A 25,415-nucleotide genomic window follows, 5' to 3' on the forward strand; every position below is an offset into this window, starting at 1 on the left:
CAGACGGGGGGGGGCCTCGGTTCAATGTCTCAGCTGAAAGACGGCCCTTCCAACACTGCAGCACTCCCTCAGCACTGCACTGAGCGTGTCAGCCTGGATTTTTTGTGTTCAAGTCTCTGGAGTGGGGCTTGAATCCAGGACCACTTGACTCAGAGGCGAGGGTGCGACCCACTGAGTCACGTCCGACACTCAATGGGGAGCAAATGGTCCACTGGAATTGAGCGCAAGGGGAATAATGGGAAGCCTGATAAGGTCCTTTGCAACAGGGTTGAATTGGGAGCAATTTGGGCCATTGGGATTCCATACAACTGAAGTGACTGAGAAAAGGCGTATTCCGTTGAGCGTCTCTGCCTTGAATCTGCTATGTCTGGATTCACTACATTTCTCAATCCAGGCTTACCTCTTTGGTTCCTGCGAATTTGACCATGACTTTTCCTAGCAAAGTGGCAAGGATGGTTGCCATGTGAACGAAGGGACCCTGTAAACAAGAATAAGACGTCATTCAGTGTGATACTATCACCTGCGAGTTATAAAGCCAGCTTCAGTACTAAGAGGATGGAGGATGGCTGAGGGGTTGGGGGTGGGAGGGGGGTAGGGGGCAGTAATGACACGCCGTTGATGAGTTTACTGGTCTGCCCGTGACCCCTTCCTGCTTTGACCTCTGGGAACGGCCTCCTTCTGTGTTGTATCATTCTACAAGCAACGACAGCGTCAACCTGCATTTATATAGCTCCTATAACGTAGTAAAACGTCCCAAGGAGCGATTAACAAACAGATTTTGACACCGAGCCATATAAGGAGATATTAGGACAGGCACATAGGAACAGGAGGAGGCCATTTAGCCCCTCGAGCCTGTTCTGCCATTTAATGAGATCATGGCTGATCTGCGAAACCCGCCTTTGCCCCCTATCCCTTAATACCTTTGGTTAACAAAAATCCATCAATCTCCGATTTAAAATTAACAATTGACCCAGCATCAATTGTCATTTGCGGAAGAGAGTTCCAAACTTCTACCGCCCTGTATGTGTAGAAGTGTTTCCTAATTTCACTCCTGAAAGGTCTGGCTCTAATTTTTAGGCTATGCCCCCTAGTCCTGGATTCCCCAACCAGCGGAAATAGTTTCTCTCTCTACCCTATCTGTTCCCTGTAATATCTTGAAAACTTCGATCAGATCACCCCTTAACCTTCTAAATTCCAGGGAATACAACCCTTGTTTGTGCAATTTCTCCTCGTAATTTAACCCTCGGAGTCCGGGTATCATTCTGGTAAACCTACGCTGCACTCCCTCCAAGGCCAATATATCCTTCCTAAGGTGTGGTGCCCAGAACTGCTCACAGTGCTCCAGGTGTGGTCTAACCAGGGCTTTGTACAGCTACAGCATAACTTCTGCCCTCAAAAGATTGGTCGAAGAGATAGATTTTTTTTTAGCCTATTAAAACCCACTATTTCCACTGTGGCTCAGCATCACCATGCCAACCCTAGTTCGTCATCACTTGAGATGCAAAGGCGGACTTCACAAAATGCCCGTTGCTGGCAAGGGACCGGCTTGCCCACTGGCAGCGCCCGGTCGAGAAATCGTGGGCAGCAGTCTGTAAAGATTGACCCCGAGGCGGAACTCAAACATGAGTTGGCAGTGACGGAAATACGAATCCGAAATTGACGGACGGGCAGGAAAAGCCCAGCTGGCCCGTCGAGCCGGCCCCACACCACCCCCCCCCCCGCCGGTGATGGGTGCAGCATCGCGAGGAGACAACTTCCTCCGTCCCTCCCTTCCCCCGCAGCCGCATCATCTCCCGGGAGAGGCAAAAAAAAAAAGAAAAGCAGAGAAGAAATCCCATAAGGGAAAAAAATACTCTGGGAAATTACTCTCAGGCGATGGAAACCTGTCCCGGGAGATCACACGGACCAAGTGTTGTCTGTAAAGACACTGACCTTCTCTATGGTGCAACCTCTGCTCCAGTCAGGAACCGGTCCAGCCCCCTCTTGAAGGCAGAGAGTCAGCACCCACCGCACCAGCCGGCACTGAGTGACTCACTACTCTCTGAGAAAAGAACTGCCCAACATCCCAGTCTATTCCTACTCATAGAAACATAAAAACATAGAAGATAGGAGCAGGAGTAGGCCATTCAGCCCCTCGAGCCTGCTCCGCCATTCAATGTGGCTGATCATCCAAACTCAGTACCCTGCCCCTGCCTTCTCTCCATATCCCTTGATCCCTATATATATATATACTCTCATATATATGATGAGCTTAGAAGACGAACCAACCCGGTGATCTTATTCAGGTACACGTTTATGGTTTATGGCTCAGTGGGTCGCACTCTCTCACCTCTGAGTCAGAAGGTTGTGGGTTCAAGTCCCACTCCAGAGACAAGAGCACAAAAATCTAGGCTGACACTCCAGTGGAGTGCTGCACTGTCGGAGGTGCCGTCTTTCGGATGAGATGTTAAACCGAGGCCCCGTCTGCTCTCTCAGGTGGACGTAAAAGATCCCGCGGCCACTATTTCGAAGAAGAGCGGGTGAGTTCTCCCCGGTGTCCTGGGGCCAATATTTATCCCTCAATCAACATCACTAAAACATTAATAAAAACAGAAAATGCTGGAAATGCTCAGCAGGTCAGGCAGCATCTGTAGAGAGAGAAACAGAGTTAACGTTTCAGGTCGGTGACCCTTCGTCAGAACATTAACTCTGTTTCTCTCTCTACAGACGCTGCCTGACCTGCTGAGTATTTCCAGCATTTTCTGTTTTTATTTCAGATTTCCAGCATCCGCAGTATTTTGCTTTTGTATCACTGTTTGTGGGACCTTGCTGTGCGCAAATCGGCTGCCGCGTTTCCTACATTACAACAGCGACTACACTCCAAAAAGTACTTCATGGGCTGGAAAGCGCTTTGGGACGTCCTGAGGTTGTGAAAGGCGCGAGTCTCTTTCTTCCTTTTTCGAGCCCCCCGACCCGCAACACCAACTTCCCCACGCACCCCCCCCCCCCACCCCACACGTTGGAAGGGTGCTCCAGACTTCTGCGCCCGGTGCCCACTTACCACTTTGCCCAGGAAGATGGTACTCCCGGCCGCCAAGGTGCAGATGACGCCGATGAGCTTGGCCACAAAGGTCCTGAAGGTGAAGAACTCGTCCAGCACCACCCCTCGCAAGGTAACCTTCAACTCAGGGATACCGGACCCTGGCACAGAAATGGGAGACGGTGAACCAAAAACAGATTCCAGTATCGCTAACAAAAAGCCGCTCCGACACTGTGTACAAAGCAGCCTGTTATCTTGTTGAGAATCGAACTGGGGGGGGCGGAAAGCACCTTCTCATATATACGAGAATTTTATCCTTCTCTTTGATCTGATGTTAGCTTCATTTTTTTTCGTTGAAATAATAGGCTGCAGATGACATTAAGAGCGGTTGCCTCAAAGAAAGACTTGCATTTCTACAGCGCCTTTCACGACCACCGGACGTCTCAATGGGCTTTACAGCCAATTAAGTTCTATTTGAAGTGGAGTCGCTGTTGTAATGTGGCAGCCAATCTGCGCACAGCAAGCTCCCACACAAACAGCAATGTGAAAATGACCAGATAATCTGTTTTTGTTGTGTTGGCTGAGGGAGAAATATTGGCCCAGGACACTGGGGATAACTCCCCTGCGCTTCTTTGAAAGAGCGGCATGGGATTTTTTACGTTCACCTGAGAGAGCAGACGTGGCCTCGGTTTAACCTCTCGCACGAAATGGCACCTCTGACAGTGCAGCGCTCCCTCAGCACTGCACTGAAGTGTCAGCCTAGCTTTATGTGCTCAAGTCCCTGGCGTGGGACTCGAACCCACAACCTTCTGATCTGAGAGACGAGTGTGCTGCCCACTGAGCCACGGCTGACACAAGGATCCACTGCGATGGCTCAGTGGGTACAGGTATCACCCACTGTGACACTGACCTGTGTGGACTTATCAGGAGAGGTCGAACAGGCTGGGGCTCCTTTCTCGAAAAGGCTGAGGGGGTGAACTGCGAGAGGTCTTTAAAATTATAAAAGGGGTTCGACAGGGCTAACGTAGAGAAGATGCTTCCACTTGTGGGGGAGTCCAAAACTAGGGGCCATAAACAATGTTCCCTGTAAGCCGTGCGGCCGCACAGCGCTCTGGAATGCAAAAAACGCACATGCGCGGATTTGTGAACGGGCAGCGCAGCCCGTTAAAAGGGCCGCCCGGCCCCCCCAAAACAAAAATTAGAGGGAACATTGGCCATCAATATAAGAAAGTCACTAATAAATCCAATAGGGAATTCAGGAGAAACTTCTTTCCCCAGAGAGTGGGGAGAATGTGGAACTCGCTACCACAGGGAGTGGTGGAGGCGAATAGCAGAGATACATTTCAGGGGAAGCTGGATAAACACATGAGGGAGAAAGGAATAGAAGGATATAGTGATAGGGTCAGATGAAGAGGCCTGTTTCTGCGCTGTATATTCTAATTAATTCTAATTTTATGTAATTCTATATGAGATAAGAACAGTTCAATAACACTTAGACACATTAGTTACATTTTTTTTTTGCAAATTTTCCCCCTTCCTCTCCTAAAGGTGCCGGCCGTCCTCCAGTACCTTGCCCAAGTGGCCATCTATCATCCGTCAGCTCGGAAGGCGAGTGTCGGCAGGCTATTCAACCGCGTTGGGCAGCACAGTCAAGCCCAAGCTGCCCTCAGCGCCGACAGCCCCGCACACGCACATTCCAGCGAGTGCCGTCAGATAGCCGAGTGGAGACCTTGATGAATTCCCCCCCACCCTGCCCCTCCCGCGTAGCGCTGGGAGGTCGAGGTCCAATTGTGGCATCCCAACTGGTCCCCCTCAGCTGAGATCAGGAGCGGAAATCGAGCAGCTCCCGTAACTCAGCAGCAAAATGCTGCGGATGCTGGAAATCTGAAATAACAACAGAAAGTGCTGGAAACACTCAGCGGGTCAGGCAGCATCGAGGGGAGAGAAACAGAGTCAATGTTTTGGGTCGAGGACCCTTCATCGGAACTGGAAAAGGTTAGGGAAGAGAGATTTTTAAGCAGGGGCAGGGAGGAGGGGAGGAAAGAACAAAGGGAAGGTCTGTGATAAGATGGAAGGCAGGAGAGATTAAATGACAAAAGGGATGATGGTGCGAGGCAAAAGGAGCTAATGGGACAAGTTAAGTAACAAAAGATGGCTCTAGATGATGTGTGAATGATGATGGCAGCAACATTAACAGCTACCAAGGAAAAAAAATATGAAGAAATACAGGGGCCAATTTATAGTCTGAAATTGTTGAACTGGGTGTTGAGTCCAGAAGGCTGTAAAGTGCCTAATCGAAAGATGAGGTGCTGTTCCTCGAGCTTACGTTGAGCTTCGTTGGAACAATGTAATAGGCCGAGGACAGAGAGATCAGAGTGGGAGTGGAGCGGAGAATTAAAGTGGCTCCTTAACTCCTTGACCAAAGAGGGAGCCAAATTGAACAACAGGTTTCACCGTTACAGATCACTATCGCGAGCTTAAATAGTTGAAGGAACGTCTACTTAAGCAAAGTAAGCCCCTACCGTACGCACATGTGGAATGAAATCGCAATTCCTATCTTGTAAACTCATGAAATCTTTTTGGATGCAGTTAGCACGAAAGTCCCCACACACAATCGTGCGCTGTCACCTTGCAGTTTTCCCCTCTGAAGGACCTTTGCCACCTCAGAACGAGAGGGCACGGGTACAAAGTCAACAAGTCTCAGGAAGCGCGACTTGAGACCACAAGGATTCAGCCCGCCCGCAGAGCATTGCTTCTTATGGAATAGACGCCCAGCTAAAGCGCTTAATGCTGTGTTGATTAAGGCACTTGCAACGAGCTGGCTGTACATCCAGTTAACAACAGAATCGACTGTAGTTATTGACGGTCGATGTGGAACCTGATGGCTCCTCCGCTACTGGGACCATGGAAAGTGGTGGTCAATGGAGGCAATTGGCCAAGAATGAATATAGGATGCAAGATATATAATGTAGGATTTTTTTGTTATTCATTCACAGGTTGTGGGCATCGCTGGGAAAACCAGCATTTATTGCCCACCCCTAATTCTTACTACAGTTGTACAGGGCCTTGGTGAGACCACACCTGGAGCACTGTGTGCAGTTTTGGTCTCCTTACCTAAGAAAGGATATACTTGCCATAGAGGGAGTGCAGCGAAGGTTCACCAGACTGATTCCTGGGATGGCAGGACTGTCGTATGAGGAGAGATTGGGTCGACTAGGCCTGAATTCACTAGAGTTTAGAAGAATGAGAGGGGATCTCATTGAAACGTATAAAATTCTGATTTTAAAAAATTCATTCACAGGTTGCGTGCATCGCTGGGAAAGCCGGCATTTATTGCCCATCCCTAATTGCCCCTGTGATGTTGGTGTTGTACCGCTGTAGTCCTCGTGGTGAAGGTACTCCCATGGTGCTGACTTTGCCGTAGCGGTTTGGTACAACTGAGTGGCTTGCTAGGCCATTTCAGAGGGCAGTTACGAGTCAACCACATTGCTGTGGGTCTGGAGTCACATGTAGGCCAGACCGGGTAAGGACGGCAGATTTCCTTCCCTAAAGGACATTAGTGAACCAGTTGGGTTTTTACGACAATCCGGTAGTTTCATGGTCACCATTACTGATAATGGCCCAGAAATTCGGGTCTCCACGGGTGAGTACGCACGGGGTACTCACGCGTAGGCCCAACGAAAGTGCCGGTTTCATGCATGCACTGTGCATGCACGGGAAACTGGCACTTCCGTTCCCCTGAAAGAAGGGGTTGAGAGGTGGAACACGTGCGCCGGAGAGGCAGCGCGTGCGCATCGAACTTACGTTTTTTTCCCCAGGTTTTTCCGGGAGGGTAAGTCTCCAGCAGTTACACTTTTAAAAAGCAGGCGCAAGGCCTGCTTTTAACAAGGTAAGTGGTGAATTAATTAAAATTAAAACATTTTTTCCACAGGTTTATTATTTTTAAATACTTTAAAGAAAGGTAAGTTTATTTTTAGCCCTGTTAGAAAATGTAATTAATTTTTTCAAAAATTTAAATTATTGTTTAAAATAGTTTTTCATGTAATTTATAGTTATTTTAAAAATGTGATGTTTTTTAAAAATTTATTTGAAATTTTAGTGATGTTTTGGGGCTCATAGTATTTATAGTTTTGACAGCTCTTCCTGTCAAACTTATGAATGAAGCATTCCCTGCTACCATTGGCTCTCCATGGCCCACGTGATCCCAGGGGACGCATCGAACTAACTGCGCCCCTGGGATACACAAGCACTGCGCGCCGGCAGTTGGAGGAGGCCCAGGATCGGATTCCCACGCGGGCCCACAGCTCAATGGCCGGCACGCTAGGTAAGTGCAGGTCGGGGGCTTGCACCCGCGCGGGAAGCCCCTGATCCGAATTTCTGGGCCAATAACTTTTTTTTTCCAATTCCAGATTTATTTAATTAATCAAATTTAAATTCCCCAGCTGCCATGGTGGGATTTGGACCCACATTTCCAGATCATTTGTCTAAGTCTACTGGTCCCGTAACATAACCACTCCACTATGGTCCCCGATGTATAATGCAATATATATAATGCGGGGTGTATAACATAGGGAATATAATTTAAGATACATAATGTGGGATGTATAATGTAAGGATGTACAAGGCGCTGAAGCTTGCTTGAGGTACCTTATGCAAATGGCCATCCTTCACGTGTCAGCCGGTGGGATAACCGTGGTGCCATCACAGCTGAATCCAAACACCCCTCCCCCGCCCGTTACATCCACACACGCACTGTCCAGCAGGAAAGAAAGAACTTGAATTTATATAGTGCCTTTCATGACCACAGGGCATCCTAACTAGCTTTACAGCCAATGAAGCACATTTTGAAGTGGAGTCACTGTTGTAATGTAGGAAACATGGCAGCCAACTAGCACACAGCAAGCTCCCACAAACAGCAATGTGATAATGGTCAGATCATCTGTGTTTTAGTGATGTTGATTGAGGGATAAATATTGGCCCCAGGACACCAGACACCCCCCTGCTCTTTTTCGAAATAGTGCCCGTGGGATCTTTTACGTCCACCCCTGGGAGGTCAGACGGGGCCTCGGTTTAACGTCTTATCCCGAAAGACGGCACCTCCGACAGTGCGGCGCTCCCTCAGTACTGAACCGGGAGTGTCGGCCTGGATTTTTGTGCCCCAGTCTCTGGAGTGGGACTATGAACCCACACGACCTTCTGAGTCCGAGGCGAGAGTGCGACCCAGTGAGCCGCAGCTGACACCCTCCACCGGACAGCGTCACGGGACAGCGATCAGGAGTGGGAGCCCTGCGTGGTTATTGCCCGCCCAGCCCGGGGATGAGGAGACTAGTCGGAGTTACCCAACGGGCCTAGTGTGAAATGTCTGGGTTGTGAAGAAATGCTGGAGAAACTTGAGCTTTTCGACCTGGAAGGGAGGTGTCGGAGAGATGATGAAAGATATGGAAACATTTGAATCCCCATTAGCTTTTCTACTGTGTACAGAATTTAACCACAGGGGATCATATTTACAAATTAAAGGACAGCAAAAGAAAATTGGAAATACAGGAGAAACTGACTGCTGAGCCGTGACATAAGAACACAAGAACATAAGAAATAGGAGCAGGAGTAGGCCATTCAGCCCCTCGAGCCTGCTCCGCCATTCAATATGATCATGGCTGATCTTCGACCTCAACTCCACTTTCCTGCCCGATCTCCTTATCCCTTGATTCCCCTAGAGTCCAAAAATCTATCGATCTCAGCCTTGAATATACTCAAAGACTCAGCATCCACAGCCCTCTGGGGCAGAGAATTCCAAAGATTCACAACCCTCTGAGTGAAGAAATTCCTCCTCATCTCAGTCTTAAATGGCCGACCCCTTATCCTGAGACTATGCCCCCTAGTTCTAGACTCCCCAGTCAGGGGAAACAACCTCTCAGCATCTACCTTGTCAATCCCCCTCAGAATCTTTTATGTTTCAATGAGATCACCTCTCATTCTTTTAAACTCCAGCGAATATAGGCCCATTCTGCACAATCTCTCATCACAGGACAGCCCTCTCATCCCAGGAATCAATCTAGTGAACCTTCGTTGCACTCCCTCCATGGCAAGTATATCCTTCCTTAGATAAGGAGACCAAAACTGTGCACAGTACTCCAGGTGCGGTCTCACCAAGGCCCTGTACAATTGTAGCAAGACTTCCTTACTCTTATAACTATAGGGGTACGGTAGTGGTTATGTTATTGGACTAGTAATCCAGAGGCCTGGACTAATAATTCAGAGATGTGAGTTTTAATCCCCTCACAGCAGTTGGAGGAATTTTAATTCAGTTAATTAACTAAATCTGGAATTAAAAAGCTGGTATCAGTAACGGTGACCATGAAACTATCGGATTGTCGTAAAAACCCATCTGGTTCACTAATGTGGGAAGGAAATCTGCCGTCCTTACCCGGTCTGGCCGATATGTGACTCCAGACCCACAGCAATGTGGTTGACTCTTAATCGCCCTCTGAAATGGCCGAGCAAGTTACTCAGTTGTACCAAACCGCTATGACAAAGTCACTGTGGGAGCACCTTCACCACACGGGACTGCAGCGGTTCAAGGAGGCGGCTCACCACCACCTTCTCGAGGGCAATTAGTGATGGGCAATAAATGCTGGTCTTGCCAGCGAGGCCCACATCCCAGGAATGAATTTTTTAAAAATGAACCTTGGACATACCTGTTCTGTGAAGTCCACTTCCACACTGGGCAGTGCAGTTACAACCTGAGTACGCACCTTTTTAATAATTAAAACCTTCGCCCCTGCCCCCCAACTTTGGCAAGAAGCAAACAACTCGATAGATCCCACAACGCGACTCCGAGATCCCAGAAGACGTTCAGGCATTGACGGCAATCCCGCGCCCACCGCGGACGCACCCAAGACACGAAGAGCGGCGGCGTGTGCGTACCTGCGGCCTGCGGCGAGATGTACTTGGCCACCCCAGCGGACACCATGGTGAGGATGACGTGGTAAAGGACCCACGAGAAGTACTGGAGGTAGCGGTAATTTTCCAGCGTGTCGTACACCCACAGGTTGGCTGGCGCAGGGGGGAAAGAAAATGAGAAAGAGAAAAAGAAAAATGAAAATCAAGGGACTTATTTTACACGAGGCTACATCTGGTTAGGTGTCGGCTTTCTCAACCTGACCGCCACGTGTCCGGTGGGCCGGGTCTTTCACCTGCCTCCCCATGTGTCCATTAGGCCAGGACTTTTGCCACACCCAACCCAGCCCCAGCCCCAGCCCCCTCCATTACCCCCCGCATTTCCAACCTCAGAGTCGTCATTTAAATAAAGCGTCTGCTTGGGAGTGAGGCTAGCCTTGGCGGGCGGGCGGGAGGGGGTGCGGGGGGAGCAGGGGAATTCTCCCCGGTATCCTGGCCAATATTTATCCCTCAATTAACATCACTCAAAAACAGATGATCTGGCCATTATCACATTGCTGTTTGTGGGAGCTTGCTGTGCACAAATAGGCTGTCGCGTTTCCTACATTTCAACAGTGACGACACTTCAAAAGTGCTTCATTGGTGCTAAAGCGCTTTGGGACGTCCTGAGATTGTGAAAGGTGCTATAGAAATGCAAACTCTTTCAGTCTTTCTTGTATTCCCCGGAGATGAGAAGGTTAAAGGTTGGTCTGATGGAAGTGTTTAAAGTAATGAAGAGAATCAATGGGATAGATAGCGGGGGGGCAACTCTGTGGCAGATGCCCTGCAAGTGTTAACACCTGCCCAGGGACCTCCTGCACACTTTGACCTCCGACTCCCAGTGACGCGCCACGACCTTCCAAAAGACAGCGTCAGCTGCCCAAACGAAAACAGTCATATCATTGCAAAAAAAAACAACATGTTTTTAAGTCATCTGCGGCAACAGAGATAACATTAATGTTGTCAACAAAGGTAGAGAAACACAGGCGAGCACAAGTCTGGTAACCTTGACCGGAAAGCCCTGCAGCGGGTGGTCAAAACTGCCCAACGCATTACCGGCACCCGGCTACCGACCATAGAGCACATATACCAGAAACGCTGTTTACGGAGGTCACGGACCATCATCAAAGACCCTACCCACCCCAGCCACAGTCTGTTCGCCCCCCTGCCATCTGGGAGACGCTACAGATGCATTCGCACCCGAACGACCAGATTTAGGAACAGCTTCTTTCCCAGGGCTGTCATCCTACTGAACTCCACAAATAAACTCTAAAGCCTGCACATCTGTCAATGCACTTTATTATGTTTATGTTAATGTATTACAAGCCAAATGAATGTTGAATGTTTAAATGTCTTAATCTAAATGTACACTCTCGGGAGCCGCAAGCCTACATTTCGTTGTACTGCACTTGTGCACTAACAATGACAATAAAAGTTGATTCTGATTATGATTATTATTATTGAGATTCCCTGGGATCCTCTCACTGGGGAGCAGGGAATTCCAGGGACCTTTGTCTGGGAACTCGCGTTCCACAAGGGAGAGGGGTAACCAAGAGATTGGGAACGATCTTAAAAGCAGAACTAAGCCGATTAAAACCCAATTCAAGCAAACTGTATTATGTTATGAAGTCTATTTTTTGAAGTAATATGTAGTGGGGTGGGCTGTTGAAAGCACTTTGTGGGGGGGGGGGGATATTTAGGAATGTGATTGGTTCCTTGATTTGCCAATCGGAATTTGTTGACAGACGTTTTCTGATTGGTTACTTTTTAAGTGAGTGTGACATTTGAGCCATCCGGCATGCTGCTGTGTCTTATCAACATGTTTGATCGGCTGGCAAGACGTTTCATTGCGTAGCAGATGGTACAGGCTCGTACATGGTCTGGGATTTGGATCATGCTTCGAGTGGTCACCTGCTAACTTGCCTGTCCCTCTAAGGCCACTGCTCTAAGTCAGAAGATCCGGGTAACTGTAGTGGATTGTAAACTGCTGAGGTCAATCACAGTTTGACTGCTACGGATTGTAAATTTCAGGCTCCAGGTCACTGACTGCTTTTCTTTCTCCTTTGTTTTGTATCTGTAACGAGATATGGCATTTTGGAATGTGACGTCTGGAGTGTGACGTCTGGAGTGTGATGCCTGGATTGTAATGTCTGGGTTGTGACGTCTAGAGCATGATGTCTGGATTGTGATGTCTGAAATGTGATGCCTGGAGTGTGACGTCTGGATTGTGACGTCTGAAATGTGACGTCTGGAGTGTGACGTCTGGAGTGTGACGTCTGGAGTGTGACGTCTGGAGTGTGACGTCTGAAATGTGATGCCTGGAGTGTGATGTCTGGAGTGTGACGTCTGGAGTGTGACGTCTGGATTGTGACATCTAGAGCATGATGTCTGGATTGTGATGTCTGAAATGTGATGCCTAGAGTGTGACGTCTGGATTGTGACGTCTGAAATGTGACGTCTGGAATGTGACATCTGAAATGTGACATCTGGATTGTGACGTCTGGATTGTGACGTCTGGATTGTGACATCTAGAGCATGACATCTGGAATGCGATGTCTGGAACGTGACGTCTGGAGCGTGACATCTGGCATGTGACGTCTAGAGTGTGACGTCTGGAGCATGACTTCTGCAGCGTGGTGTCTGGAGCGTGACGTCTGTAGTGCGACAGACACACGCTGGACGCAAGGCTTTTATACATTGATAAATGGACCTTCAATCCGTGAATAATTGTGCAGTGCCAAAGTAACTCAGATGAACCTCTCCTGTGCAGCTTGTTACTGTTCTTCCCTATCCTTGTTGCCATAACATTTTTGGCGAGTTTTAGCTGTTATCAGAAGGTTTACAAAATATCAACTAGTCTGACCACTGCATTAGTGTCCAGGAGTGTGCAAGCTTTTTATCTTCGCAGACCATATCATGGGGCACCAGTAACACTCAGACCCAAGCACTCAGTAATTCGCAGATATCTCAAGCCACTTATACTATCAGACAATGAGGCAACAGCCCTTTCCAAATCTGCAGTCCCAAGCAGGAGTTAGAAATTTAATTGCAAATCCAATTGAGTGGCCTGGTCTTCATGGACAATACTCAAGGTAGTCTTTAGCAATTAGGAAGGCAAATGGCACATTGGCCTTTATTGCAAGGGGGTTGGAGTACAAGAGTGAGGAAGTCTTGCTACAATTGTCCAGGGCTTTGGTGAGACCACACCTGGAGTACTGTGCACAGTTTTAGTCTCCTTATCTGAGGAAGGATATACTTGCCTTAGAGGCGGTGCGACGAAGGCTCACTAGATTGATTCCTGGGATGTGAGGGTTGTCCTACGAGGAGAGATTGAGTAGAATGGACCTATACTCTCTGGAGTTTAGAAGAATGAGAGGTGATCTCATTGAAACATACAAGATTCTGAGGAGGATTGACAGGGTAGATGCTGAGGTTGTTTCCCCTGGCTGGAGAGTCTAGAACTAGAGGAATTGTTGAGTATATTCAAAGCTGAGATAGATAGATTTTTGGACTCTAGGGGAATCAAGGGATATGGAGATTGGGCAGGAAAGTGGAGTTGAGGTCGATGATCAGCCATGATCTTATTGAATGGTGGAGCAGGCTCGAGGGGCCGTATGGCCTACATATGCTCCTAATTCTTACGTTCTTATGTTATTTATAACATAACACTCACATACAACCAATACCCCTCAACATAACGTGCTCCAATACACGCAATGCCCCATAACACAGGACTCTCTGATATACGAAATAACTCGTAACACCTCCGATCAGGAGCAGCAACACCTGGATGCTTTTCCCCCTCCGTAGCTGAGAAGCACTGAGGGCAATTCCCGCTCCCTGGCTGCCGCCCTGGCCACAATCAGCTAATTCAAGCTAGACCAAGGGCTCAAACAGGGGGCCATTGGACCTGTAAGGGCGAGCAGTACACTGACGCTCTCACCAACAGACTGCGCCCGCCTAAGAATATGTCCCAGTGGCCCACGGCGGTAAATGAATTGCCGAGCGTCAAGTGGAGGCACACTGGCGGAAATGGTCCCTGGGTCCGCGCTGAGCGAACGGACCTCAGCTGGGCTGGCTGCAGAGGGGCCACGACTGGCCTCAGCATCCCTCAGATTGGGCGGGGCGGGGGTGGGGGCGTGGCAGGGTGGAGGTGCAAATTAAAAGAGGAAAAAAATGAGCCAGAATCCCTGCTCCTGAAAACGAGCGTTACCCACAGCCCTGTACATTTTTTCCCTTCAGGTATTTATCCAATTCCCTTTTGAAGGTGATCACTGAATTGGCTTTACAGGCAGCGCAATCCAGATTACAGGAAACTTTTTTTTATCCGGCACCGACGGGACCGACGTGGTGCCGGTTCATCAAAAATTCCGGATAACCGAAAGCTATAGTAAAAGATACGGAGCTGAGAGCTCCGTATATACCAACAAACCCTGTTGCTTAGCAACAGGTTCAGAACAATGGCCACAAGTTCCAAGCGTCTCTGTAGCTTAGCAACAGCTGCAGCCACACCCTTGCACAGCAACAAATGGAGGAAGGCAAGTAATAAAACTTACCTGAACCTACTCCTGAATTTTGCCGGTTAACCGAGATTTCTGGTTATTTAGGGGCCGGTAAATCGAAAGTTTCCTGTACAACAACTCGCCGCGTGGAAAAAAATGTTCCCTCATCTCCTCCTCTGGTTCTTTCACCAATCACCTTAAACCTATGCCCTTGTCGAAGGAAGAAGGCCGGCTGCTAGCAGAGAGCATCCCGATGTCCCGACAAGACCGCTGCCACCCAGAGTGGCGGTCCGCGTTTTCTCATTCGAGACACCTTTCAAAATTATTCGAAATCTCCCTCGAGAAGCTGTTGGGGCTGAGGGTCAATTGACAATTTCAACACTGAGATTTCTGTTGGGCGATCAAAGGCGGGAGTGAAGATACAGATCAGCCACGATCTCATTGAATGGCGGAACAGGCTCGAGGGGCTGAATGGCCAGCTTCCTGTTCCTACTTTGAAATGCAGGAGAGAGGCTAATTATTGACATCGTGCTTGATCACACTATCTGGGTGTGCTGCATTCATTTTTTTATTTTAATATTTTACGGTATTTTGAAGTAGAATATTAAACCGTCCCCAGGTGTTTTAAATATTCAGTTATGGTACAGTGGCGGGTTAAAAGGGGGATAAAATGTATGTAATCCTAAATTGGGCCTGTACTCTCTGGAGTTTAGAAAAGTGAGATGTGATCTCATTGAAACACACAAGATTCTGAAGGGGGATTGACAGGGTAGATGCTGAGAGGTTGTTTCCCCTGGCTGGAGTCTAGAACTAGGAGGCGTAGTCTCAGGATAAGGGGTCGGCCATTTAGGACTGAGGTGAAGAGGAATTTCTTCACTCAAAAGAGTTGTGAATCTTTGGAATTCTCTACCCCAGAGGGCTGTGAATGCTCAGTCATTGAGTATATTCAAGGCTGAGATCGATAGATTTTTAGACTCTAGGAGAATCAAGGGATATGGGGATCGGGCGGGAAAGTGGAGTTGAGGTCGAAGATCAGCCATGATCTTATTGAATGGCAGAGCAGACTCAAGGGGCCGTATGGCCTACTCCTGCTCCTAATTGTTATGTTCTATCGTGCCCATCTTTCCTGCAATTCCATGTTTGAATCCCTCCAATCAGGTTTCCGCCCTTGCCACAGTACCGAAATGGCTCTCATCAAAGTCACAAATGACATCCTTTGTGACTGTGACAAAGGTAAACTATCCCTCCTCATCCTTCTTGACTTGTCTGCAGCCTTTGACGCGGATGACCACTCCATCCTTCTCCAGTGCCTCTCCACCGTCATCCAGCTGGCTGGGACTGCACTCGCCTGGTTCCATTCTTGTCTATCTAATCGTAACCAGAGAATCACCTGCAATGGCTTCTCTTCCCGCTCCCACATCGTTACCTCTGGTGTCCCCCAAGGATCTATCCTTGGTCTCCTCCTATTTCTCATCTACATGTTGCCCCTTGGCGACATCATCCGAAAACACAGCGTCAGTTTCCACATGATCGCTGACAACACCCAGCTCTACCGCATTACTTCTTCTCTTGACCCCTCCACGGTGTCTAAATTGTCAGACTGCTTGTCCGACATACAGTTCTGGATGAGCAAAAATGTTCTCCAATTAAATATTGGGAAGACCGAAGCCATTGTTTTCAGTCCCCGCCACAAACTCCGTTCCCTAGCCACTGACTCCATCCCTCTCCCTAACATCTGTCTGAGGCTGAACCACACTGTTCGCAAACTTAGTGTCATACTTGACCCTGAAATGAGCTTCCGACCACATATCCGCAGCATAACAAACACTGCCTACTTCCACCTCCGTAACATCGCCCGTCCCCGCCCCTGCCTCAGCTCATCCGCTGCTGAAACCCTCATCCATGCCTTTGTTACCTCTAGACTTGACTATTCCAACGCACTCCTGGCCGGCCTCCCACATTCCACCCTACGTAAACCTGAGGTCATCCAAAACTCGGCTGCCCGTGTCCTAACTCGCACCAAGTCCCGTTCACCCATCACCCCTGTGCTCGCTGACCTACATTGGCTCCTGGTTAAGCAGCGCCTCGATTTCAAAATTCTCATCCTTGTTTTCAAATCCCTCCATGGCCTCGCCCCCTCCCTATCTCTGTAATCTCCTTCAGCCCCACAACCCACCAAGATATCTGCGCTCCTCCAATTCTGCCCTCTTGAGCATCCCTGATTATAATCGCTCCACCATTGGTGGCCGTGCCTTCTGTTGCCTGGGCCCTAAGCTCTGGAATTCCCTCCCTAAACCTGTCTGCCTCGCTACCTCTCTCTCCTCCTTTAAGACGCTCCTTAAAACCTACCTCTTTGACCAAGCTTTTGGTCACCTGCCTTAATTTATCCTTATGTGGATTGGTGTCAAATTTTTTGTCTTAAAATACTCCTGTGAAGTGCCTTGGGACGTTTTACTACGTTAAAGGCGCTATATAAATACAAGTGGTTGTTGTTGTTGTTCTTATGTTCTCTTAAAGCGATGTGGTATCCTCAGAAATTTTTTCCTTGACCTTTATTCTACTTGTTAAATCACGGCTATTGACGTTACTTCATCTGCAGTAAGCTTCCACTTAACGCAGACTGCATCGCTTGCCTCTGTCTGATTTGCATTGTTATTCGGACACAGAGAAGTAGTGTTTGGTTTAATCAGGGCACACAAACTGCAAAGGGTGAAAGTTCAGGGACTATTTAAACCCTTTTTGCGAAACTGGTTACCTAAATGTAAATTCACTTCTCTCAAAAAAGATAACAGAAGCAGTGACAAGCTGAGGAGATATCGGGTCGAGATAATAAATACGGCAGAATGCAGGATGGCACCAGGAATGAGGGACTTCAGTTCTTCGGAGGGACTTAGAGAAGCTGGGATTGTTCTCCTTGGAGCGGAGAAGGTTAAGGGGAGATTTAATGGAGGCGTCCAAAGTGATGAGGGGTTTGGATAGTGAATAAGGAGAAACTGTTTCCATTGGTGGGAGGGTCGGTAACCAGGGGACACAGATTTTAAATTATTGGCAAAACATGCAGGGAGGGAGATGAGGAGAAATTTCTTTACGCAGCGAGTTATTGTGGCATAGTGGTTAGCACTGTTGCCTCACAGCGCCAGGGACCCGGGTTCAAATCCGGCCTCGGGTGACTGTCTGTGTGGAGTTTGCACATTCTCCCCGTGTTTGCGTGGGTTTTCTCCGGGTGCTCCGGTTTCCTCCCACAGTCCAAAGATGTGCGGGTTAGGTTGATTGGCCACGATAAAAAATTGGCCCTTAGTGTTAGGGGCGAATTAAATACGTGGGGTTACAGGGTTACGGGGATAGGGCTTGGGTGGGATGGCTGTCGGTGTAGGGCCCGGGTGCTAGGGTTTGGATGATCAGCCATGATCTCGTTGAATGGCGGAGCAGGCTCGAAGGGCCGAATGGCCTACTCCTGCTCCTAGTTTCTATGTTTCTATGATCTGGAATGCGCTGCCTGAAAGGGCGGTGGAAGCAGATTCAATAGTAACTTTCAAAAGGGAACTGGATAAACACTTGAAGGGGAGAAATTTGCCGGGCTGTGGGGAAAGAGTGGGGGGGAGTGGGACTAATTGGAAAGCTCTTTCAAAGTGCCGGCACAGGCACGATGGGCCGAATGGCCTCTTTCCGTGCTGTAAGATTCTACGTCAGAATGAAACTAATTTGCTTGCTAATATCGCACCGTTAGTTTCCAGGGCTGGTGTTTCCTAGCTGTCGCTTTGCAACCGAAAGCAAATTAAATAGATGCATCTTCTCGACCGTGAGGAAACCATTTGTTACCTCGTTGAAACTTGGAAATGATGACGTCCAGGCTGAAGCTGATGGTGGCCATGAACATACCCAGCAGGAAGAGAAAAATCCAGTCCTCACCGAACTTCAGGATCTGCTTTCGTACAGACAGAATGAACGCTGTAATTAAACGGGGCATATATCAGCACCACATCGGGCTCCCAGACACTTATCTAGCTGTGGGTCTCTGTCGATTTGTATGGACCTATTCAATAACGGGTTTAATCTCTGCTACTTCGATCATTCATTGAATCAAGTTGTGCTACTTTGTCCTTAGATTGGTGGGACAGGCATCAGGATAACAGTCCAATTCAGTAACAGCCGGAATTCCTCGCATCACTTCAAGCCCCAAGCTAACATTAGAGTTAGTGAACTTTGAAGCTCTGGATGAGGTCACCATTCGACTCCACGTGTACAGGGCTATAGGGAAACAGCGGGGCAGTGGGATTAGTTTGGGGGTTGATACAGGGCTATGGGGAGTGAGCGGGGCAGTGGGATAAGTTTGGGATTGATACAGGCTATGGTAAGACAGCGGGGCAGTGGGATTAGTTTTGGATTGGTAAAGGGCTATAGGGAGAGAGTGGGGCAGTGGGATTAGTTTGGGATTGATATAGGGCTATGGGGAGACAGTGAGGCAGTGGGATTAGTTTGGAATTGATACAGGGCTATGGGGAGAGAGCGGGGTAGTGGGATTAGTTTGGGATTCATACAGGGCTATGGGGAGAAAGCGGGGTAGTGGGATTAGTTTGGGATTGATACAGGGCTATGGGGAGTGAGCGGGGCATTGGGATTAGTTTGGGATTGATACAGGGCTATTGGGAGAGAGCTGGGCAGTGGGATTAGTTTGGGATTGATACAGGGCTATGAGGAGAGAGCGGGGCATTGGGATTAGTTTGGGATTGATACAGGGCTATTGGAAGAGAGCAGGGCAGTTGGATTAGTTTCGGATTGATACAGGGCTATGGGGAGAGAGCGGGGCAGTGGGATTAGTTTGGGATTGATACAGGGCTGTGGGGAAGAGAGAGGGGCAGTGGGATTAGTTTGGGTTTGATACAGGGCTATGGGGAGAGAGCGGGGCAGTGGGATTAGTTTGGGATTCATACAGGGCTATAAGAACATAAGAACATAAGAAATAGGAGCAGGAGTAGGCCAATCGGCCCCTCGAGCCTGCTCCGCCATTCAATAAGATCATGGCTGATCTGATCCTAACCGCCAATCTACTATCACAGAACCATCTCCTGAATCTAACAGAATTAGACACACGAAATAGGAGCAGGATCAGGCTACATGGCCCCTGGGCCCGCTCCGCTACCCACAGGGCCATGACTGATCCGAACCTAGACTCATGTCCAAATTCCTGCCCGCTCCCCGTAACCCTTAATTCCCTTTACTTCTAGGAAACTGTCTATTTCTGTTTTAAATTTATGTGATGATGTAGCTTCTACAGCTTTGTGGGGCAGCATATTCCGTGGACCTACCACCCTCTGAGTGAAGTAGTTCCTCCTCATCTCAGTTTTGAAAGAGCAGCCCCTTATTCTAAGACTCTGCCCCCTAGTTCTAGTTTCACCCATCATCGGGAACATCCTCCCCGCATCCACCCGATCCAATCCCTTCACAATCTTATATGTTTCAATAAGATCGCCTCTCATTCTTCTGAACTCCAATGAGTAGAGTCCCAATCTACTCAACCTCTCCTCATATGTCCATCCCCTCATCCCCGGGATTAACCGAGTGAACCTTCTTTGTACTGACTCGAGAGCAAGTATGTCTTTTCTTAAGTATGGACACCAAAACTGTATGCAGTATTCCAGGTGCGGTCTCACCAATACCTTGTACAACTGAAGCAATACCTCCCTATTTTTATATTCTATCCCCCTAGCAATGAAAGCCAACATTCCATTGGCCTTCTTAATCACTTGCTGCACCTGCATACTAACCTTTTGAGTTTCGTGCACCAGGGCCCCCAGATCCCTTTGTACTTCAGTACTTTCCAGTTTCTTGCCATTAAGATAATAACTTGCTCTACGATTTTTCCTGCCAAAGTGCATAACCTCACACTTTCCAGTATTGTATTCCATCTGCCAAACCTCTGCCCACTTACTTAGCCTGTCTATGTCCCCTTGCAGGTTTTTTATGTCCTCCTCACTCACTACTTTCCCTCCCATCTTAGTATCATCTGCAAACTTTGATATGTTACACTCGGTCCCCTCCTCCAAATCGTTAATATAGATTGTAAAGAGTTGGGGACCCAGCACTGACCCCTGCGGAACACCACTAGTTACTGATTGCCAGTCTGAGAATGAACCATTTATCCCAGCTCTCTGCCTTCTGTTAGATAGCCAATCCTCTATCCATGCCAGAATATTACCCCCAATCCCGTGATTCTTTATCTTAAGCAATAATCTTTTGTGTGGCACCTTGTCAAATGCCTTTTGGAAGTCTAAATACACTTCGGGGAGTGAGCGGGGCAGTGGGATTAGTTTGGGATTGATACAGGGCTATGGGGATAGAGTGGGGCAGTGGGATTAGTTTGGGATTGCTGCAGGGCTATGGGGAGAGAGCGGGACAGTGGGATTAGTTGGGGATTGATTCAGGGCTAAGGGGAAGAGAGCGGGGCAGTGGGATTAGTTTGGGATTGATACAGGGCTATTGGGAGAGATCAGGGCAGTGGGATTAGTTTGGGATTGATACAGGGCTATGGGGAGAGAGCGGGGAAGTGGGATTAGTTTGGGATTGATACAGGGCTATGGGGAGAGAGCGGGACAGTGGGATTAGTTTGGGATTGATACAGGGCTATGGGGATAGAGCGGGGCAGTGGGATTAGTTTGGGATTGCTGCAGGGCTATGGGGAGAGAGCGGGGCAGTGGGATTAGTTTGGGATTGATACAGGGCTATGGGGAGAGCGCGTGGCAGTGGGATTAGTTTGGAATTGATACAGGGCTATGGGGAGAGAGCGGGGAAGTGGGATTAGTTTGGGATTGAGACAGGGCTATGGGGAGAGAACGGGGCAGTGGGATTTGTTTGGGATTGAGACAGGGCTATGGGAAGAGAGCGGGGCAGTTGGATTAGTTTGGGATTGAGACAGGGCTATGGGGAGAGAGCGGGGCAGTGGGATTAGTTTGGGATTGATACAGGGCTCTGGGGAGACAGTGGGGCAGTGGGATTGATACAGGGCTATAGGGAGAGAGCAGGGCAGTGGGATTAGTTTGGGATTCATACAGGGCTATGGGGAGTGAGCGGGGCAGTGGGATTAGTTTGGGATTGATACAGGGCTATGGGGAGAGAGCGGGACAGTGGGATTAGTTTGGGATTGATACAGGGCTATTGGGAGAGAGCAGGGCAGTGGGATTAGTTTGGGATTGATACAGGGCTATGGGGAGAGAGCGGGGAAGTGGGATTAGTTTGGGATTGATACAGGGCTATGGGGACAGAGCGGGGCAGTAGGATTAGTTTGGGATTGATATAGGGCTATGGGGAGAGAACGGGGCAGTGGGACTTGTTTGGGATTGAGACAGGGCTATGGGAAGAGAGCGGGGCAGTTGGATTAGTTTGGGATTGAGACAGGGCTATGGGGAGAGAGCGGGGCAGTGGGATTAGTTTGGGATTGATACAGGGCTCTGGGGAGACAGTGGGGCAGTGGGATTGATACAGGGCTATAGGGAGAGAGCAGGGCAGTGGGATTAGTTTGGGATTGATACAGGGCTATGGGGAGAGAGTGGGGCAGTGGGATTAGTTTGGGATTGATACAGGGCTATGGGGAGGGCGCGGGGCAGTGGGATTACTTTGGGATTGACAGGGCTATGAGGATAGAGCGTGGCTGTGGGATTAGTTTGGGATTGATACAGGGCTATGGGGACAGAGCAAGGTAGTGGGATTAGTTTGGGATGATACAGGGCTATGGGGAGAGAGCGGGGCAGTGGGATTAGTTTGTGATAGACAGGGCTATGGGGAGAGAGCGGGGCATTGGGATTAGTTTGGGATTGATACAGGGCTATTGGGAGAGAGCAGGGCAGTCGGATTAGTTTGGGATTGATACAGGGCTATGGGGAGTGAGCGGGGCAGTGGGATTAGTTTGGGATTGATACAGGGCTGTGGGGAAGAGAGAGGGGCAGTGGGATTAGATTGGGTTTGATACAGGGCTATGGGGAGATAGCAGAGCAGTGGGATTAGTTTGGGATTCATACAGGGCTATGGGGAGTGAGCGGGGCAGTGGGATTAGTTTGGGATTGATACAGGGCTATGGGGAGAGAGCGGGACAGTGGGATTAGTTTGGGATTGATACAGGGCTATGGGGAGAGAGCGGGACAGTGGGATTAGTTTGGGATTGATACAGGGCTATGGGGATAGAGCGGGGCAGTGGGATTAGTTTGGGATTGCTGCAGGGCTATGGGGAGAGAGCGGGGCAGTGGGATTAGTTTGGGATTGATACAGGGCTATGGGGAGAGCGCGTGGCAGTGGGATTAGTTTGGAATTGATACAGGGCTATGGGGAGAGAGCGGGGTAGTGGGATTAGTTGCGGATTGATTCAGGGCTATGGGGAAGAGAGCGGGGCAGTGGGATTAGTTTGGGATTGATACAGGGCTATTGGGAGAGAGCGGGGCTGTGGGATTAGTTTGGGATTTATACAGGGCTCTGGGGAGACAGTGGGATTAGTTTGGGATTGTTACAGGGCTATAGGGAGAGAGCGGGGCAGTGGGATTAGTTTGGGATTGATACAGGGCTATGGGGAGAGAGTGGGGCAGTGGGATCAGTTTGGGATTGATACAGGGCTTTGGGGAGAGAGCGGGACAGTGGGAGTAGTTTGGGATTGATACAGTGCTATGGGGAGAGAGCGAGGCAGTGGGATTAGTTTGGGATTGATACAGGGCTATGGGGAGAGAGCAGGGCAGTGGGATTAGCTTGGGATTGATACAGGGCTATGGGGAGACAGTGGGGCAGTTGGATTAGTTTGGGATTGATACAGGGCTATGGGGAGAAAATGGGACAGTGGGATTAGTTTGGGATTGATACAGGGCTATGGGGAGAGAGCAGGGCAGTGGGATTAGTTTGGGATTGATACAGGGCTACGGGGAGAGAGAGGGGCAGTAGGTTTAGTTTGGTATGATGCAGGGCTATGGGGAGCGAGCGGGGCAGTGGGATTAGTTTGGGATTGAAACAGGGCTATGGGGAGACAGCGGAGCGGGGGGATTAGTTTGGGATTGATACAGCGCTATGGGGAGAGGGCGGGGCAGTGGGATTAGTTTGGTATGATGCAGGGCTATGGGGAGAGAGAGGGGCAGTGGGATTAGTTTGGGATTGATACAGGACTATGGGAAGAGAGCGGGGCAGTGGGATTAGTTTGGGATTGATACAGGGCTATGGGGAGAGAGCGGGGCAGTGGGATTTGTTTGGGATTCATACAGCGCTATGGGGTGAGAGCGGGCAGTGGGATTAGTTTGGGATTGACAGGGCTATGAGGATAGAGCGTGGCAGTGGGATTAGTTTGGGATTGACAGGGCTATGGGGAGAGAGCTGGGCAGTGGGATTACTTTGTGATTGATACAGAGCTTTGGGGAGAGAGCAGGACAGTGGGAGTAGTTTGGGATTGATGCAGTGCTATGGGGAGAGAGCGAGGCAGTGGGATTAGTTTGGGATTGATACAGGGCTATGGGGAGACAGCAGGGCAGTGGGATTAGCTTGGGATTGATATAGGGCTATGGGGAGACAGTGGGGCAGTTAGATTAGTTTGGGATTGATACAGGGCTATGGGGAGAGAGCGGGGCACTGGGATTAGTTTGGGATTGATACAGTGCTATGGGGAGAGAGTGGGCAGTGGGATTAGATTGGGATTGATACAGGGCTATGGGGAGAGAGCGGAGCAGTGGGATTAATTTGAGATTGATACAGGGCAATGGGGAGAGAGCGGGGCAGTGGGATTAGTTTGAGATTGATACAGGGCTATGGGGAGAGAGCGGGGCAGTGGGATTAGTTTGGGATTGAAACAGGGCTATGGGGAGACAGCGGAGCGGGGGGATTAGTTTGGGATTGATACAGCGCTATGGGGAGAGGGCGGGGCAGTGGGATTAGTTTGGTATGATGCAGGGCTATGGGGAGAGAGAGGGGCAGTGGGATTAGTTTGGGATTGATACAGGACTATGGGAAGAGAGCGGGGCAGTGGGATTAGTTTGGGATTGATACAGGGCTATGGGGAGAGAGCGGGGCAGTGGGATTTGTTTGGGATTGATACAGGGCTATGGGAAGAGAGCGGGGCAGTGGGATTAGTTTGGGATTGATACAGGACTATGGGAAGAGAGCGGGGCAGTGGGATTAGTTTGGGATTGATACAGGGCTATGGGGAGAGGGCGGGGCAGTGGGATTAGTTTGGTATGATGCAGGGCTATGGGGAGAGAGAGGGGCAGTGGGATTAGTTTGGGATTGATACAGGACTATGGGAAGAGAGCGGGGCAGTGGGATTAGTTTCGGATTGATACAGCGCTATGGGGTGAGAGCGGGCAGTGGGATTAGTTTGGGATTGACAGGGCTATGAGGATAGAGCGTGGCAGTGGGATTAGTTTGGGATTGACAGGGCTATGGGGAGAGAGCTGGGCAGTGGGATTACTTTGTGATTGATACAGAGCTTTGGGCAGAGAGCAGGACAGTGGGAGTAGTTTGGGATTGATACAGTGCTATGGGGAGAGAGCGAGGCAGTGGGATTAGTTTGGGATTGATACAGGGCTATGGGGAGAGAGCGGGGCAGTGGGATTAGCTTGGGATTGATACAGGGCTATGGGGAGACAGTGGGGCAGTTAGATTAGTTTGGGGTTGATACAGGGCTATGGGGAGACAGCGGGACATTGGGATTAGTTTGGGATTGATACAGGGCTATGGGGAGAGAGCAGGGCAGTGGGATTAGTTTGGGATTGTTACAGGGCTATGGGGAGAGAGCGGGGCACTGCGATTAGTTTGGGATTGATACAGGGCTATGGGGAGAGAGAGGGGCAGTAGGTTTAGTTTGGTATGATGCAGGGCTATGGGGAGAGAGCGGGGCAGTGGGATTAGTTTGGGATTGATACAGGGCTATGGGGAGACAGCGGAGCGGGGGGATTAGTTTGGGATTGATACAGCGCTATGGGGAGAGGGCGGGGCAGTGG

The 25,415-nt window shown here is 49.4% G+C and overlaps 1 protein-coding gene across 1 annotated transcript in view; it reads right to left on the reverse strand.

The window, feature by feature from the left end:
• Positions 1-25,415, reverse strand: part of LOC147090578 (chloride channel protein ClC-Kb-like) — a 151,758-nt gene that overhangs the window by 121,266 nt on the left and 5,077 nt on the right. The window contains exons 2-5 of the mRNA XM_085977326.1: positions 18,277-18,405; positions 9,944-10,072; positions 3,041-3,180; positions 401-478 (exon numbers count right to left, since the gene is read on the reverse strand). Of these exons, the coding sequence (XP_085833452.1) occupies positions 401-478; positions 3,041-3,180; positions 9,944-10,072; positions 18,277-18,405 (476 nt within the window). The remainder of the gene's footprint in view (positions 1-400; positions 479-3,040; positions 3,181-9,943; positions 10,073-18,276; positions 18,406-25,415) is intronic.

The sequence above is a fragment of the Somniosus microcephalus genome, unplaced genomic scaffold (assembly GCF_052327205.1).
Source record: "Somniosus microcephalus isolate GS21.2 unplaced genomic scaffold, FLI_Smic_1.0 unresolved_chr4, whole genome shotgun sequence".
Classification (NCBI taxonomy): domain Eukaryota; kingdom Metazoa; phylum Chordata; class Chondrichthyes; order Squaliformes; family Somniosidae; genus Somniosus; species Somniosus microcephalus.